At 44.4% G+C, this 14,234-nt stretch overlaps 1 protein-coding gene across 3 annotated transcripts in view; it reads left to right on the forward strand.

Moving 5' to 3' along the window:
- The window catches only part of LOC147015029 (SKI family transcriptional corepressor 1 homolog-B-like), a 50,453-nt gene extending 37,597 nt beyond the window's left edge, over nt 1-12,856 (forward strand). For all 3 annotated transcript variants that reach the window (XM_085849356.1, XM_085849355.1, XM_085849357.1), the window contains exons 4-7: nt 7,784-7,852; nt 9,443-9,517; nt 11,031-11,096; nt 11,795-12,856. In XM_085849356.1, the coding sequence (XP_085705482.1) occupies nt 7,784-7,852; nt 9,443-9,517; nt 11,031-11,096; nt 11,795-12,003 (419 nt within the window). In that variant the 3' untranslated portion in view covers nt 12,004-12,856. The remainder of the gene's footprint in view (nt 1-7,783; nt 7,853-9,442; nt 9,518-11,030; nt 11,097-11,794) is intronic.
- The last annotated feature ends 1,378 nt before the right edge of the window (nt 12,857-14,234 follow it).

A 14,234-nucleotide genomic window follows, 5' to 3' on the forward strand; every position in this document is an offset into this window, starting at 1 on the left:
GGAGAGATAGAGCAGAATAGAAAGGCGACATGGAGGTGAACAAGCTGCACAGGGCAGCACAATTATACCTTGGTAACTTCACAAGTATGATTGGAGTTTATAATACCAGGCTTTCCTTGAGAAACATGGTTAAGCTGCAGACCAAGTTGATCATCATGTATTGACCATGAACCACACATGCTGTTCCTGTTCTACCAAGAAGCAGCACTTTTGGTGCAAAAATATTACTGATAACATTGGTAATCATCACTTCATGAGAAACCAGTTGAGTGCAATCCGTAGATCTGAGCTTTTCGCCAAGCCATACCCATCACTGATGAAGGCAGTCATGACCAGTTTGAAGACAAAGATCTTGTACACTAAATCCAATAACATTTCATCTGGAGAGTCACAACTGATGGAATGGCGTGCCAAAAGACACTAAATCTGGGATGAGCCGTCAAAACAACTATCCTTGCATGCAGCTGATTCATTGCAGCTTACCTTCAAAGGAAACAGAACACAATGCTGTTTTCTGCTTTAGGAAAAGAGTAAAGATCTGGTGATTCTCTTGGGATACTTGTCATTACCCCAGTCATCGAAGGTGGGCGGAATTTGTTTTCACCACTGTTTGTCTCTGTCTATCTGTCTATCTGTCTGTCTGTAAGCAGGATATTTCAAAAAGTTAAAGACGGATTTGGATTAAACTTGGTGGACAGGTTATGTGTGTGACAAGGAAAAAATGATTCGATTTTGGTGAAGATCCAGATACGGATACCATAATATTTTTTTCCAAGGGATTCTTCACCATTGAGTGATCAGGCCTAAAACGATATACTGTGTAGCACGATATCTCAAAAAGTTATTGACAGATTCGGGCAAAACTTGATTGGATGAGTGGGTGACGAGAATGAGCAGATTTATATTTTGGTTAAGGTCCGGATTCAGATGTTGTTCAGCCTTGCGGAAATCTGTGCTCTACCGAGTGCACTTTTTGTCAACCCCAGGATCATTGTGGTTATCTATAACTTTCTTCCTTTGTCATGTATAAGTGACATCCTGTTTAATCTACTTCATACCTATATGTAACATTATACACATTTCATTGGACGTTTTGGAGCAGGTTAGATGTACAAATGAACTGAAAAATGTCTCGCACATCCATTGGCTCTCCTTACCGCAAGGAATTCTGGGATACAGCCAGGTCAGTTTATTTCAATGTGGTAGATTTTCGGCTTGTTTTTAGATAGAGATGTATCAATGGTGATTTTTTAACTTGTGTGATGATTGCCGACAATCAACCAGATGATCTGCCAAGATGATTGTGAATACAAACAACAATTTGAAACATCAATCAAGCACACCATCTGGATAAATGGAGGAAGGACTTTGAGTTTGAGGACTCCATTCCTCAATCATACAGGAACTGCACTCCAAAAACTACACAACCACAACCATGAACCAGTCAGGATGCAAAATGCATAATTCCTGACAATTCAAGTGGTCCACAGAATCATTGTCTGATGAATGTTCAGTTGCCATCGATAAAGACTTCTCATACCATTGCAAGGCCAAGAAGCGATCAAGGATTATCTATGGATTATGGCTGACCTGGTTCCATGGTTCGCATTCTCATCTGCTTCGCCTTATTGAAGAAATCATGTTCATACATCACCATTTTCCTGATGTATGAAGTCCATATGACATCTATCTGCTGATTCCAATCATTGGCAACTTAACAGCACATGGTGGCTGATGACTCTTTGAGCACACGTGATGAACAAGAAATGGAACTTCATTATGTGATGCCAGTCGTTGGCTTTTCTACACACACTTTGTGATTTTGGTGTAAGTGGTGGGTTTTACCTTCTCGATAAACAAAACCATCAAAAGCTGTTTACAGTTTCATTCAACAGCAACAAATAGAACAACCTCTTGTTAGAGCGGTTTATTTCACCAAAAGACGTGTGTGTGTGTGTTTATTCCTTTTAACAATCCCTGTGATATTCTCGTAAATATGATACAACTATCAGTAAACTATTCCTATTCTAAAGTAGTTGCGGATCTTTCCAGAATCTACTGGAAAATGTGCGTTAAATTTTCATCCTCCATCATGGTAGAGGCTTAAACGGCCATATATAGACACGCCAAGCATGGAGAGCAAACCAAGGGGTGTGTGTGCTCAGCAGATTTTGTCAGCTCTAGGATTTATGAGTACCGAGTCTTTCAATCATGTCTTTTGCACTTCTCTGCAAAAGAAACACGTTTCGTATGCTGAGAGTCAGGCAATGGGAGGTCGAGATCTGTACAGGTCGTTAAAATTGTCCACAACCCAAAAGGAAGAGCTTGCAATGGTCACAAGGATTTGTAAAAGTTTACATAGACTCGAGTCTCGAACAGCTTGTTTCTGTGTTTTGGCTTCATCGACAAGACAAAAGATGGTCCATTCAAAGCTTTTGTCGATTAAGTCCTTGATGCTAAAATAGACCATTAATTCAAGGGTGCTGAAAGGGCAAAGTATTTTACAGGAAAAGGTAAAAAGAAGTAAATGTAGACTTATAAATGTCAAAAGGGAAAGTTGTAAAAAAGAAAAAGTGAAACGAATTAATATAATATCGAGAACGGCACTCTGTAGAGATCAAGCTTACGTTTTATATCCTGGATCTGCATCCCAACCTCAACCAAAATCGAATCGGCTTGTTCTTGGTTACCCAATCTGTCCACAAAGTTTCGTCCAAATCCATCCACAACTTTTTGTGATATGCTCCCAGACAACCAGGGGTGAATACATAACCTCCATCCTCCTTCGGTGGGGGGTAAAAATTGCAAAGGCATCCATCCATCAGGAGCATAATCTGTACAGAGCATCAGTGTTGACAAAGCAGTATCCTGGGCTGTTGGGCACAGTCCTGGACAGGTCACCACTCTGACACAGGATACCCAAATGGCTCAAGCATCCCAGCAAGCTGGTACTCATTTTGCCAACCTCAGCAGAATGACAGGCTGAATCAACCCCACCTGGTATTACTTTGACAGTCAAGCAGGATTTGAGCTCAGGACCATAGGATCCCACAACCACCACCCTAACAATAAAGCCAATACCAGACATAACATCATCAGAAGCTTCTTTAGATAATTATCTGTCGGAGTTTGATCTGAATAACTGAAAAGAAGGTTGTTTTTTTTTCTACGACAATCGAAGAATCATTTCTAGTTTATGCGACAAACATCGACAATCCATAAAAGCATCCGATGTATGTTGCACATTCCTTTTACGCAAAGCACTTCGTAATTTGTGAGTATGGAATAACGTCCTTTTGATCTAGAGTGTCTATGGAGGAGTTTCAACACAAATCGCACACATGTGAAGAAATGCAAGAGACAACACTGGACTTGATGTCAGGCAAACACAGCTACTGAGTTTGAGGGACATGACATCACGCTCCTGTGCACTCCGGTTACCGGTGATCTTTATGACGTTGCTTTTCTCTCCACCCTCATTTGGCCAATTAAAGAGGAATTTTCTCCTCTCCACATGGATGGCAACCGAAGGGGGTTGCTCTGCTCTATTCTCTAAATGCTGAGCATCAAGCAAGTACGCAGCACGTAGCATTTTTGAAGTCTTTGGTATGACTCGGCCCGGATTGAAATCAAACCGCTGACCTCCCAGACTCTGAGTGGATGCTATAACCATTGTGCCACCAAGTCTGGTCCTTGGAAAACTGTATAGTATGAGGAAATGCCCCAAATTTTGGAAACCATCAATTGGAGGTGGGCAACATTTGCAGGTCAGTGTGTTGGAACTTCAGAAATAGTGAAAGCTCTGGTTACTGAAGCATGGTGAAAGGCCAGGGAGACCGAAACGGAACTATATTCAGAGATTATCATCTGAGCTCTGGATGATTGTTGCTGAACTCAGTCATGCAGGATATAAAGCACTGGAACACGAAGGTGAGCAATTTCTGTGATCCGTCGATGAATGAGAAGATAGATGTATTGATAGATATCATAAGTGAGGGGTATGGGCGAGTCTGTTGTGCTGTGTGAACATCGCTGGGGAATTAGCATTGATGTTCTTGCACATTTTCTCCAGAAGATTCCATTCATGGAGGAGCTTGCCTGCTTTTATAACGAGTAATAGGCATCCACATCCATCTTTGACCATATTGTGGAATGTCGGCTGAGGTCCTCACTTTAAAAAAAAAAAAAAAAAAAACATTTTGCCCACCCTTCCTTTTTCACCTTTATTCCTTTTCTCTGCAATGACTTCAGTGATTGACATGAAACTTTCAAAATGGGAATACCTATCCAAAGAGAATTGTTCAACATGATTGGATGGAAAATATGGCCCACGTTCCAGAAAGTCCATTTTCTGGAGGCATGGGTTGCAGGGTGTTTCACGTATCAAATAAATGTCATTCTCTGTCTGTCTGTCTGTTTGTGTGTAACACCAATCGTACCAAAACTACGGGCTAATTGCGACCAAACTTGGCACGTGGACCAAGTTCAACCTCATGGTGAACATGGGCTACTTGATTTCATGGGGGTTCGGAAGGGAAGGTCGACGAAAATTAATTATGTCAATGTGTGTCGTGTAACGCCACCCAGTGGTGGTGGTGGCAGAGGGTATTACAAGGCAACTGTGGAGATAACTTGAATGTGAAGCCCCAAAGCCAATCTCCACTAATCAGTGGAGACTGGGGAAGGGGGGGGGTGGTTGGGAGTCTGGAGGGAGGGAAGTGGTGGGTTGGGAGTCCAGAGAGAGGTGAAGGGGCGAGAGGAGGAATCCGGCATTGCCCCTGAAACGCCGGGCACCCCTGCTAGTTGGGAATAAATAGCCTCTACCTGGGCCGAATGAGCGCAAGAAGGATGAGGACGTTGGATTTCACACTCTGTGGTCGACATTAGGCAGTCAAGTTTCATGCCTGGCCAGATAGTTCACGAAAGACTCTGGAAAAAAATAATTCCCTGGCTGACCCCACTTCTTTCATCTTCAGCACAAGGCTGCAGAGTAGCATCGTTGGCTGAGGGTGCATCTTTACCGCTGATGCAGTGCCCTCTGTAGGTTAGGGCATTGATTTGTAATTTGTCCATGGTACCGACGATAGCTTGCCTACTCTTCACGAAGGACACCTTGGAATGTTTAATGTTCACCAACGAATACCGGCAGACATGATTGTTGTTTATCATCCATCCGAGGGACGGCACACACACTGATGAGTCACTCTGACTGCTGATTGTGAAACACCGGGATGACAGTTAATAGCGGGATCGGGATTCCAACCCAGGATAGAAAGGTTGGAGATGATTGTGTGTGTGTGTGTGTGTGTGTGTGTGTGTGTGTGTGTGTGTGTGTGTGTGTGTGTGTGTGTGTGTGTGTGTGTGTGTGTGTGTGTGTGTGTGTGTGTGTTTTGTCAAAGTAATCACACAAGTTTCCCATACTCGTGATGAGAAGGGGGAGGAGGGTGAGCTGTTTGACAAAGGGAATGCGATGCTTCCTCAGCCAGTAACGCTCATTGTATAGCAAACCCTTGAGCTCTGTCAAGTCACAAGAGCCATTGTTTGAAGGACCGTTTGTGCCTGCCTGACAACAGCCGACTGTGTTCCCCAAACATGTTCACATATCATTACAGAACATTTGCTGTCCCCGTTACACCGATCTCGCGCTCAGAGAGGAGCTTCTACATACATTTCATGCAGGACAAAGACTTCAGCAGAAATCGCCATTTGTGAGTTTCATCACAATCCCATGAGCCAACTGGGGACAAGGGTATATGCTGTGCGTATGCCTATATGGGATTTGAACCTGGGTTCCCTCCATCCATGGCTCATTGGTTTCGATGGGAACAGGAAACAGGCCAAGCTTGACCAGTTGTCCATCAGAAACAAATGAATGGCCCATTTGTGGAAGAACAAGGCGTTTTAAACGAGATGGCGGGATCCATGCAGAGGGCTTTTTCTTGCAATGTCAGTGAATGTGAAAACCATTGAAACGTTTAGAAAATTGTGCATGTAAGCCGTTTTCACCATTGCGCATGTTCCTGTAACTGTCTTTAAGCTCAGAACCGAACTGGATTCAAAACAGGTCATAGTGCACCACCTCTCCCCCCGAACAACCTCTGAACATCATCGGAGATGTGCAACCACACGTAATTCGGACAATGATGTTGAGTGTGTTGCGTCAAAACGGTCTTGCAGTCTTGCACCACAGTTCCTTCCAGTGGATCATGATGTCAAATCGACATCGATGTCCGTCTGAGGACTTTGTTCTTCACATTCCAACGATGACCTCAAGGTCGTGGGTTTGACCCCGTGTGGGCCACCATCTTCAACTAAACACGGCGGTGTAATGGTTGGAGCGTCCTCTCTGAGTCTGGGAGGTTGGTGGTTCGAATCCTGGTCGAGTCATATCAACGACTTTATAAATGGTACATTATGTGCTGCTTCCTTGCTTTATGTTCAGCATTTAAAAAGGATCCAAACAACCGTAGGTTGGCAATAGTTGTGCAGGTGTTTTGGGCCAGAATGATCTCCTGCGTTGAAGTTCCTTATTAGGGAACATTTATTTTTTATTATTATTATTATTATTATTATTATTATTATTATTATTACAGATTAATAATCACCCAGAGTAATGTCACCATACATTCTCAGCACTGATTTGCACACCTTTAATGAGGAAAGGTAATTCACCTTTTCTCAGTCTGTAACATCATTTTGCTGTTTCTCCAAACTACTCTCATTGACGCATTCACTTGATTGGGATACCTGGGTATCTTTTAACATCTACATTGACATTGTCGAGAGAATGTGGTCGTCTCATCCCGTCAAGTCATGTCCGACTTCTGGTGATGTTCATGATCTGATTTCTCCAAACATCCCGATGCTGCAATGCTTCCCGAAGCTCTGGTAGAGACAGCTTGGTTGTGGCCTTTAACCCATCTATCCAGTACATACATGGTCTGCCTCTGCTTATTCCTCTTCTTCCCTCTACCATACCCAGCATGGTTGACTTATCCAGACTTTCATTTTCTGCACGCATGATGTGTCCACGGTATGACGACGGTTTCTGTTTTAGCAACAGACCTTGAAATTCCTCAGACAGGGAAAGGCAGGCAAAGTCTCCCGACAAAAGGATGGAATACTTTGTAATCCTATGCTCTGATTTTGAAACGTTAAGATGAAGTTTTGCGGTCTGATCCTATTTATATATCAAAGCGTAACAGTAGTGTGTGTGTGCATCCGTCCGTGTGTGTGTGTGTGCGTGCGTGCGTCCGTCCGTGTGTGTGTGTGTGTGTGTGTGTGTGTGTGTGTGTGTGTGTGTGTGTGTGTGTGTGTGTGTGTGTGTGTGTGTGTGTGTGTGTGTGTGTGTGTGTGTGTGTGTGTGTGTGTGTGTGTGTGTCGTGGAACTGCATCCAGCAAGCTAAATAAGGAGCAGTGGTGGACAATGTGCCACAATTCAAGTTGAAGTGGTTCTTTGAAAAGTTTGAATAATTCTTTCTCGTGTTATTTGGAAATCACCGTTTCCAACATTTATCACAGTCAGCAGGGTTTTAACGATGTGCGGAGCTTATTTTCTTCTCCATACTGGCCTCTTTCAATTAATTAATTTATCAGCTAAACACTTTACCGCAGAAACCGGCCTGTGCCAACTTAATGGCACACTCATAATGAGCTTTTGAATGCGTTTTAATATCCCTCATCCCAACCCTTTCCCCTCAGTGTGCATCTTTCCTATGCACCGTGTACGCATTATACTGCTTGGCCGAATGGTGTAATGGCACATCGCGTTTCCCACTGGCAGGTAAACGGAGCCCGAGCCACAATGCAGAGAACCGTGTGTGCCAGCCGGAGATCACGCGGATGGATCGAGGTGAGTCCGGATTCGCTTGAACGCATTCCGCATCCTTCCCGAGCCGCAGACGGGCCTGCAGGAGGACTTATTGTCCCCTGGTAATGAGAGCCGCAAAGATTTGCTACCGGCTGCTTAATGTACCAACAGCTGGTTGTGTTTCCAAGATTGTGTGCATCGATCGCGTGGGGTGTTACGAGAGCAACTCGCTTTCCTCTATCGATACACTTAGTGAAATATTCCCGCAAAAGCATATTGAGTAATGCGAGCGTCGTCGGGGAACCGACGGATGCTTCACTCACCTGTGCTCGTCAAGGAACTGACGGATGCTTTACTCACCTGTGCTGATGAATGCATCATTTAGCCATGCTTTGCTTCCTTGCTGAGGATTTTGTGCAAACTTGCAGGAACGGATAAACAGAGACCTTCGGCAACTTGTCTCGCCTCTCGCAACGTCGTACGAGCTCCTGGTGCTCCTGACGCTCGTGATATCTCGTCACGACTCGCCATAGTCGGTTAAGTATCTTCTCAGAAGCCAAAGCCATGCTTCATACTTAACTCCCGAAAATGCCCCGCATATGACCGAAGGCAACGCACAGGCGATTTATCGAGTGCGATATGGTGGTATTATTTTTATTTAAAACGGCATGACCGTAACAAATCGCACAGGCCAAAATCTAAGTAAGGAGGGTCTGCAGTAAATCGCGGAACCACCCCCGGCTGCCTTTCCACGGGCTTTTTGTCAAAGTTTACGGAGCGCGTCGAGCAGGGGTGCATGCTGGCCAGAACCGTGCTTGCGCATCAGTGGAATGGCCATTGACTTGCTCTGCCTTTGATTCCCAACCGACGGTGTATATATATATATATATATAAAAGGGGCAATCGGAAACTTTGTGGTCTCACCTTAAAAACTCAATGACTTATCATGAGCAGAACTTCCAATGGTTTGCCATTAAAGCCCTTTCCATGAGCAATGATCATTATTTCGGACTATTTCTGCGTGGTGTGTGAAGCCACATAGTAACTGATGAACCCTGCAGTCGCTCATTGTCATCTATGACGTCCGTCACGCTTTGTTCTGAAGGGTTCCCGCTGCAGTGGAGAAATAAAATGGTACCATTGGAAAGCGAATAATCTAATTGCTTGGAACAAAAATTTATGCTCCATTATTTAAAAAAAAACAAAAAACGAGAACCTCTTTTAATAGCCTGTTTTTCCATGATGGAAGTGGAAGAAGCAGGACTTGGAGCTTCAACGCTGCGGTTCAAAGTATGAAATGAGCACAAAATTATGCAATATCCTTGTTTTTCAGGTGTTTCACTTCATTTTACATGCTCATTGAGTCTCACAGATAGACATGCAATATGTTTGCTGGTCCACGTGTGAGCCGTGTGACCTTTTCGGTGTCCGTTTGCTGGGTTACGGACACCGGTGCGGTCTCCTCGAGCTTTGGTGGCAATGTAAGGATTAATCGAGGGACTGTGCCCATATAGTCTTTCATTGCATTGCACTCTGCCCTGGCTTCCCTTAAGTGCGTTGAGCCATTCCGTTTGAGTTGACTCCCTTTGTCGTGCGAAGCCTCCTGAGCCACGCCGTCTGACGTGTCCACAGACGAGTTGCAAAAGTTCCTGCTGCAGGAGATCGATCTGCGGCGGAAAATTGAACGTGAACTGCAAGCGCTTAAAGGTGAGAGTCGTCTCGCCGGCCCGATGGATTCGTCTTCGATAACTGCCTCGGATAGCCGGTCACAAGACGCCACTAAACGAAACGCATTAAGAATTTTATCTTCACTCATTGTAGCCTCGGCACTTTGCAGGTTCTCCGTAAATAGTAAATGTGGAGGAATCGAAAAAGGGATCCAACCCCTCGGCCTGTTGGTAATTCCCCCAACATTCCTGTTCAAATTGCTTCCATTTTGCTACCTGTCGAATTTCTACTCGCAACTCCAATAGAGCTGAGCCCACTCGTTCGTCAGCCTGATCTCCACTAGCACGTTCTCAACTAATACAGGCTCGAATCGTCCTCCGTTACCCATTATCAATGTCCCAAAGAAGGATGATCGGGCGCACGACACCCGTCGTGACTGCACTGCCACCTCGTCATCGCAGCGGCATCGTCCCACCCCGTAGGTGCTATGACGTTGCACGAGTCTCCATCTTGTGACGGCACAAGCGTCGATTATTGCGTCACAGTGAGGAAAAAAGACCGTGGCTGGTGCAGGAATGCAAATGTTTCCCCGTGCACATTTTGTCCTACTAAATAACTAAATCATTCCGGCAGAACGAGAACCGCGCCAGCGAATCGGGCACCAATGATTCTCATTATCATTTGAACTATGACGTTTGAAGCGATCATTATGACTCATCGACGGATATTTTCCATTTTCAGTGCAGGCTCTGAGTGTGTGTGTGTGTGTGTGTGTGTGTGTGTGTGTGTGTGTGTGTGTGTGTGTGTGTGTGTGTGTGTGTGTGTGTGTGTGTGTGTGTGTGTGTGTGTGTGTGTGTGTGTGTGTGTGTGTGTGTGTGTGTGTGTGTGTGTGTGTGTGTGTGTGTGTGTGGTACATAGTGGTATTGTTTAATAAACGCTTTGTTATGATCTCGTTACTCACTCATACATTAGTATGCATGTTAACCAAACAGTTTGTATAATTACCCATCCAACATGCATGCGTAATCAGTCCGTTTAATGCGCATATTATACGAGGCACCAAGTGCACACACGCACACGCGCACACACACACACACACACACACACACACACACACACACACACACACACACACACACACACACACACACACACACACTTTGTTGTTTTTAGAAGTCTTTCCGGTAAAGCATTTGAGTCCATGTTCATGAGCATGTAATGTCTTTTTAAACCTTTTTGTGTATAATTGCATGTGTACATGAGGAATGGTATGCAATACTTGTACGCAATACTTGTATGTATGAAAACCTCTTGTACATGTGAGAACCTTTCTACACTCTCTACAATGCGCGAGTTCATGCAAGAAGCTCTGTGTACAATTCACTGGTACATGCGAGAACCTGTGTATACACGCCGCAGGGGGTCTGTGTCTCGGTTTGAATGACTTGTACCTGTATCGGTGAAGGGTACAGCTATTTTTGAGTTGTTCATTCGGTTTATCACAGAAATTCAATTCTTTTCTTTTTTTTACCATCCTTCATGTGCCATTTAGACACCCTGTGCAGCGAGCTCGACCAGGAGCGAAAAGCGAGGCACGCGATCCAAGAGAAGCTCAAAGGTACACCTTTTTGTCCATGAAGAAAGCATCCGCTCAAACCAAATAATTGTACAATAACGGTTTGCATGCACTTTTCTACAATGCTGGTTGTATATAATTGCGCATTTCACCTTCAGTACTTGTCTGGTCTGAAGGTGGGTTGCCCTTTATAAAATAAACTTCAAATTTATATCTCCTTCCTTACCTTGCTCCACTTTGGTCTTTTCGAACCCACACGCTTCGAGGCTGCAAACGCAAGGTGTTAGGCCTCTCATGTGAGTGCTTCAAATCGTTATTTTGCATGGATTGTTGTCTGTGCAAAGCGGCAAAAATGCACGTCAAGTAAATTCGGACATGGATCAAACAACATCTCACATTTAGTTTGCTTTTTGGCATCACAATTCAGTCGAGGCGATGGTGCATGTGCTGTCATTGCAAGGTACGACGATTGCTTTCTCATGTCCTCCATCATCTGAACCTTCCATACTCTGATATTTTAACTTTTTCTCCAAAACAAGCTTTTGTGATGAAAAACACACAAAAAAAGTAAACAACTTGGATGATCACAAGAACCAGTCTTGTGACGAGCCGCTTGTACAACTATAATACCTAGCACCATCATGTCGCGCATCATTCCAGATCCGTGCGGTGCATGACGTGTGTGTGCCCGGTCCATGCACGCGGTGATGACGATGCAACGCTTCATCTACTGTTTGCAGAGGCTCTTGATGCTCGTGCACTGCGCTCTCCATGGAGACGCTCCCTCGTCTCCGAGTCGGCAAACCGATTCTCCAGATCGAACGTCGTTTCACACCGACCACCAAAAAGGGAGAGATTTGTCTTCTTGTCAAACAGAGCGAGGAACATTTGCACGACAGGATGGATGTCGCATAGATATATGCCTTTCGATCCGTGTACTCCATTTTGAATGTGCATTCGTGCCGTCGTAATATTCTCCGAATAGTTGTTTGCGGATGCTCAGGTGCATATGCGATGTACGTCGTGCACGCGAGTCGAATATTCGCTCATAAACTGTGGTCGTGTGTGGCAGGGCCATGGAGGGACACAGACTTTTGACGCACATCTCGCAGCCCCACCATTAATAAAGGAACAGGTGTCTCGATCCAGTTACTGTGTGGAGCGTTCGGTCTAATGGAGCTCAGAGCACCTTGGGCTCGGGGTGGCAGCTGGATTGGTTCTCTGCGCAAGGAATCGTCTGGTCTGCATTTTGGTCGACAAGAATAACTCCATAAATGGAAAGCGATGAAACCAGAATCCAAAAGTTGTTTCTTGGTCGACCCAAAACCCTTGCTATTGCACAGCCAAAACTGTTCTTTGAGGACAAAGGGAATTGCGGTATAATATATTAAATATGATGGACTCGGATGAATGCGATTCAGAAAGAAAAAGTTAATCTGGGGATGATTCAGAATTGCCTGGTGAACTAACTTCTCAGTGTGTGTGTGCGTGTGTGTGTGTGTACGTTTCGTTAGTCATGAATCGGGATGTGTTTACATTTTGAAAAGCTTTCCATTCCATCATTCCCATGACGTGCAGGTGCCGTCGTCGTGTGAGTCGAGTGTTGCGTTTTGTCGTTTGTCGCCTTCGCCGGACGCTCGGGTTTCTGCAGCTCCGGCTTTCCACTGTAATTACACGCTGTGGGAACTTTCTTGTACCCTCAAATCTTGCATTCGATGCAATCTGTCACCAATGTTTTTCCTCCTGTAAAACAAAAAAACAAAAAAAAAAGAAAGAAAGAAAAAAATAAAAATAAAATTTTAAACAGGTCACGTGTGCTCATTTGCTTTCTTTATCTCTCTCTGGTATTCCTTTGTGGAAATGTTCGGAGGAGTGGATTTCACACATTGGAGGATGAATTGGGGAATGTTCGCCAAACCGAGAACACCGACCGCATCGCATTGTATTAAACGCCCATATTACCGAGTTGGAATAAACCGGAAACGTTGGATTAAAATGTCTTAATAAAACGGAAAGTAATGATTTCAGCAATGTTGAATTACAATTGGAGTTAGACTGGCACGTTGAATTGGAATTGGACAAGCTGGGAGTCAAATGAATTGGAATGATGGATTAAGCCGAGAAAAATGAATTCAATTATTGGACTAACCCGAGAATAATGAATTGGGAAGTGTTGAGTCGGAACAAGACAAAAACTGCGAATCGAGAATTTGAATTGAACTCGATTAAAGATGGCTATGAGGATATCCACTTGGAGCCTGGATGGCATTTCGAGATTTGCGATGACAGTCTGATGGACACCGAAGATGGGTCCATGAGTTTTCAGGCCCTTGGGGTGCTTTCACAAACAGGCTTTAGGTGAGATATTTTTCTTTGAAGTCTGAAGGCTCGTGGAGGATCTTGTGCTTGTATGACACGGACGCTTGCAAAGGATGTACAAATGAGCATTAGACGGGAATGCAGACATTTGAGCCTGGGTGCAATGAATCACGAGGTTCAGATGGGATCACCAAAAAAGGGCGAGCCCATTTATGTATCTGCGCTGTTTCGCTTTCAAAGGCCTGTCCTTGTACAACATCAAAGTAATAAAGGTATTCCATGTGATTGGCCATTTTGTGTGTTGTACACCTGTCGCCCGATGGAAGGATATCCTTACGAAACCGGTTTCCTTCCAAGGCCTCGATGAGAGCTCCCTCCAGTGGGCTGGACCTATATAGATGGAAGATCATTCTGTGCATCGCAAATGGCATCTATTTAATGTCGGCTGATGCGGGATCTTTTAATGTCATCAAATAGAGATTGGTTAAAGGGTTCAAGGTTACATGGTTGCAGCTCCAAGTTTGTGAGCTAAAGCATATAAGATACTGGTAGCGAGCACGACATGCACAATATCCTTGGTGGAAAAACAACTTTGTTTCCTCGACGGACTTTGTGGAATCCGAACGAGATTTTAGAGGTAATCGATTGTGCTTAAACAAAAGGTTTCTTGTTTGCTAGAGATTAAAAGGGAAAGGGGGTGGGGGGGTATCTATTTATCTTCGTTGGCCATTTTATAAGGAAACGTGCAATGTTTGGTTGACCCACCATTGACCCTTGTGGCATGATTGAAAATAAGTTAAGGAACGGAAACAATCCTTCCCTCCAGGTATTCAAAATAGCTGTTCACCACCATCTCCGATC

This window comes from Eptatretus burgeri, chromosome 12, assembly GCF_056783735.1.
Source record: "Eptatretus burgeri isolate ZD-2024b chromosome 12, Ebu_testis_v1, whole genome shotgun sequence".
Lineage (NCBI taxonomy): Eukaryota > Metazoa > Chordata > Myxini > Myxiniformes > Myxinidae > Eptatretus > Eptatretus burgeri.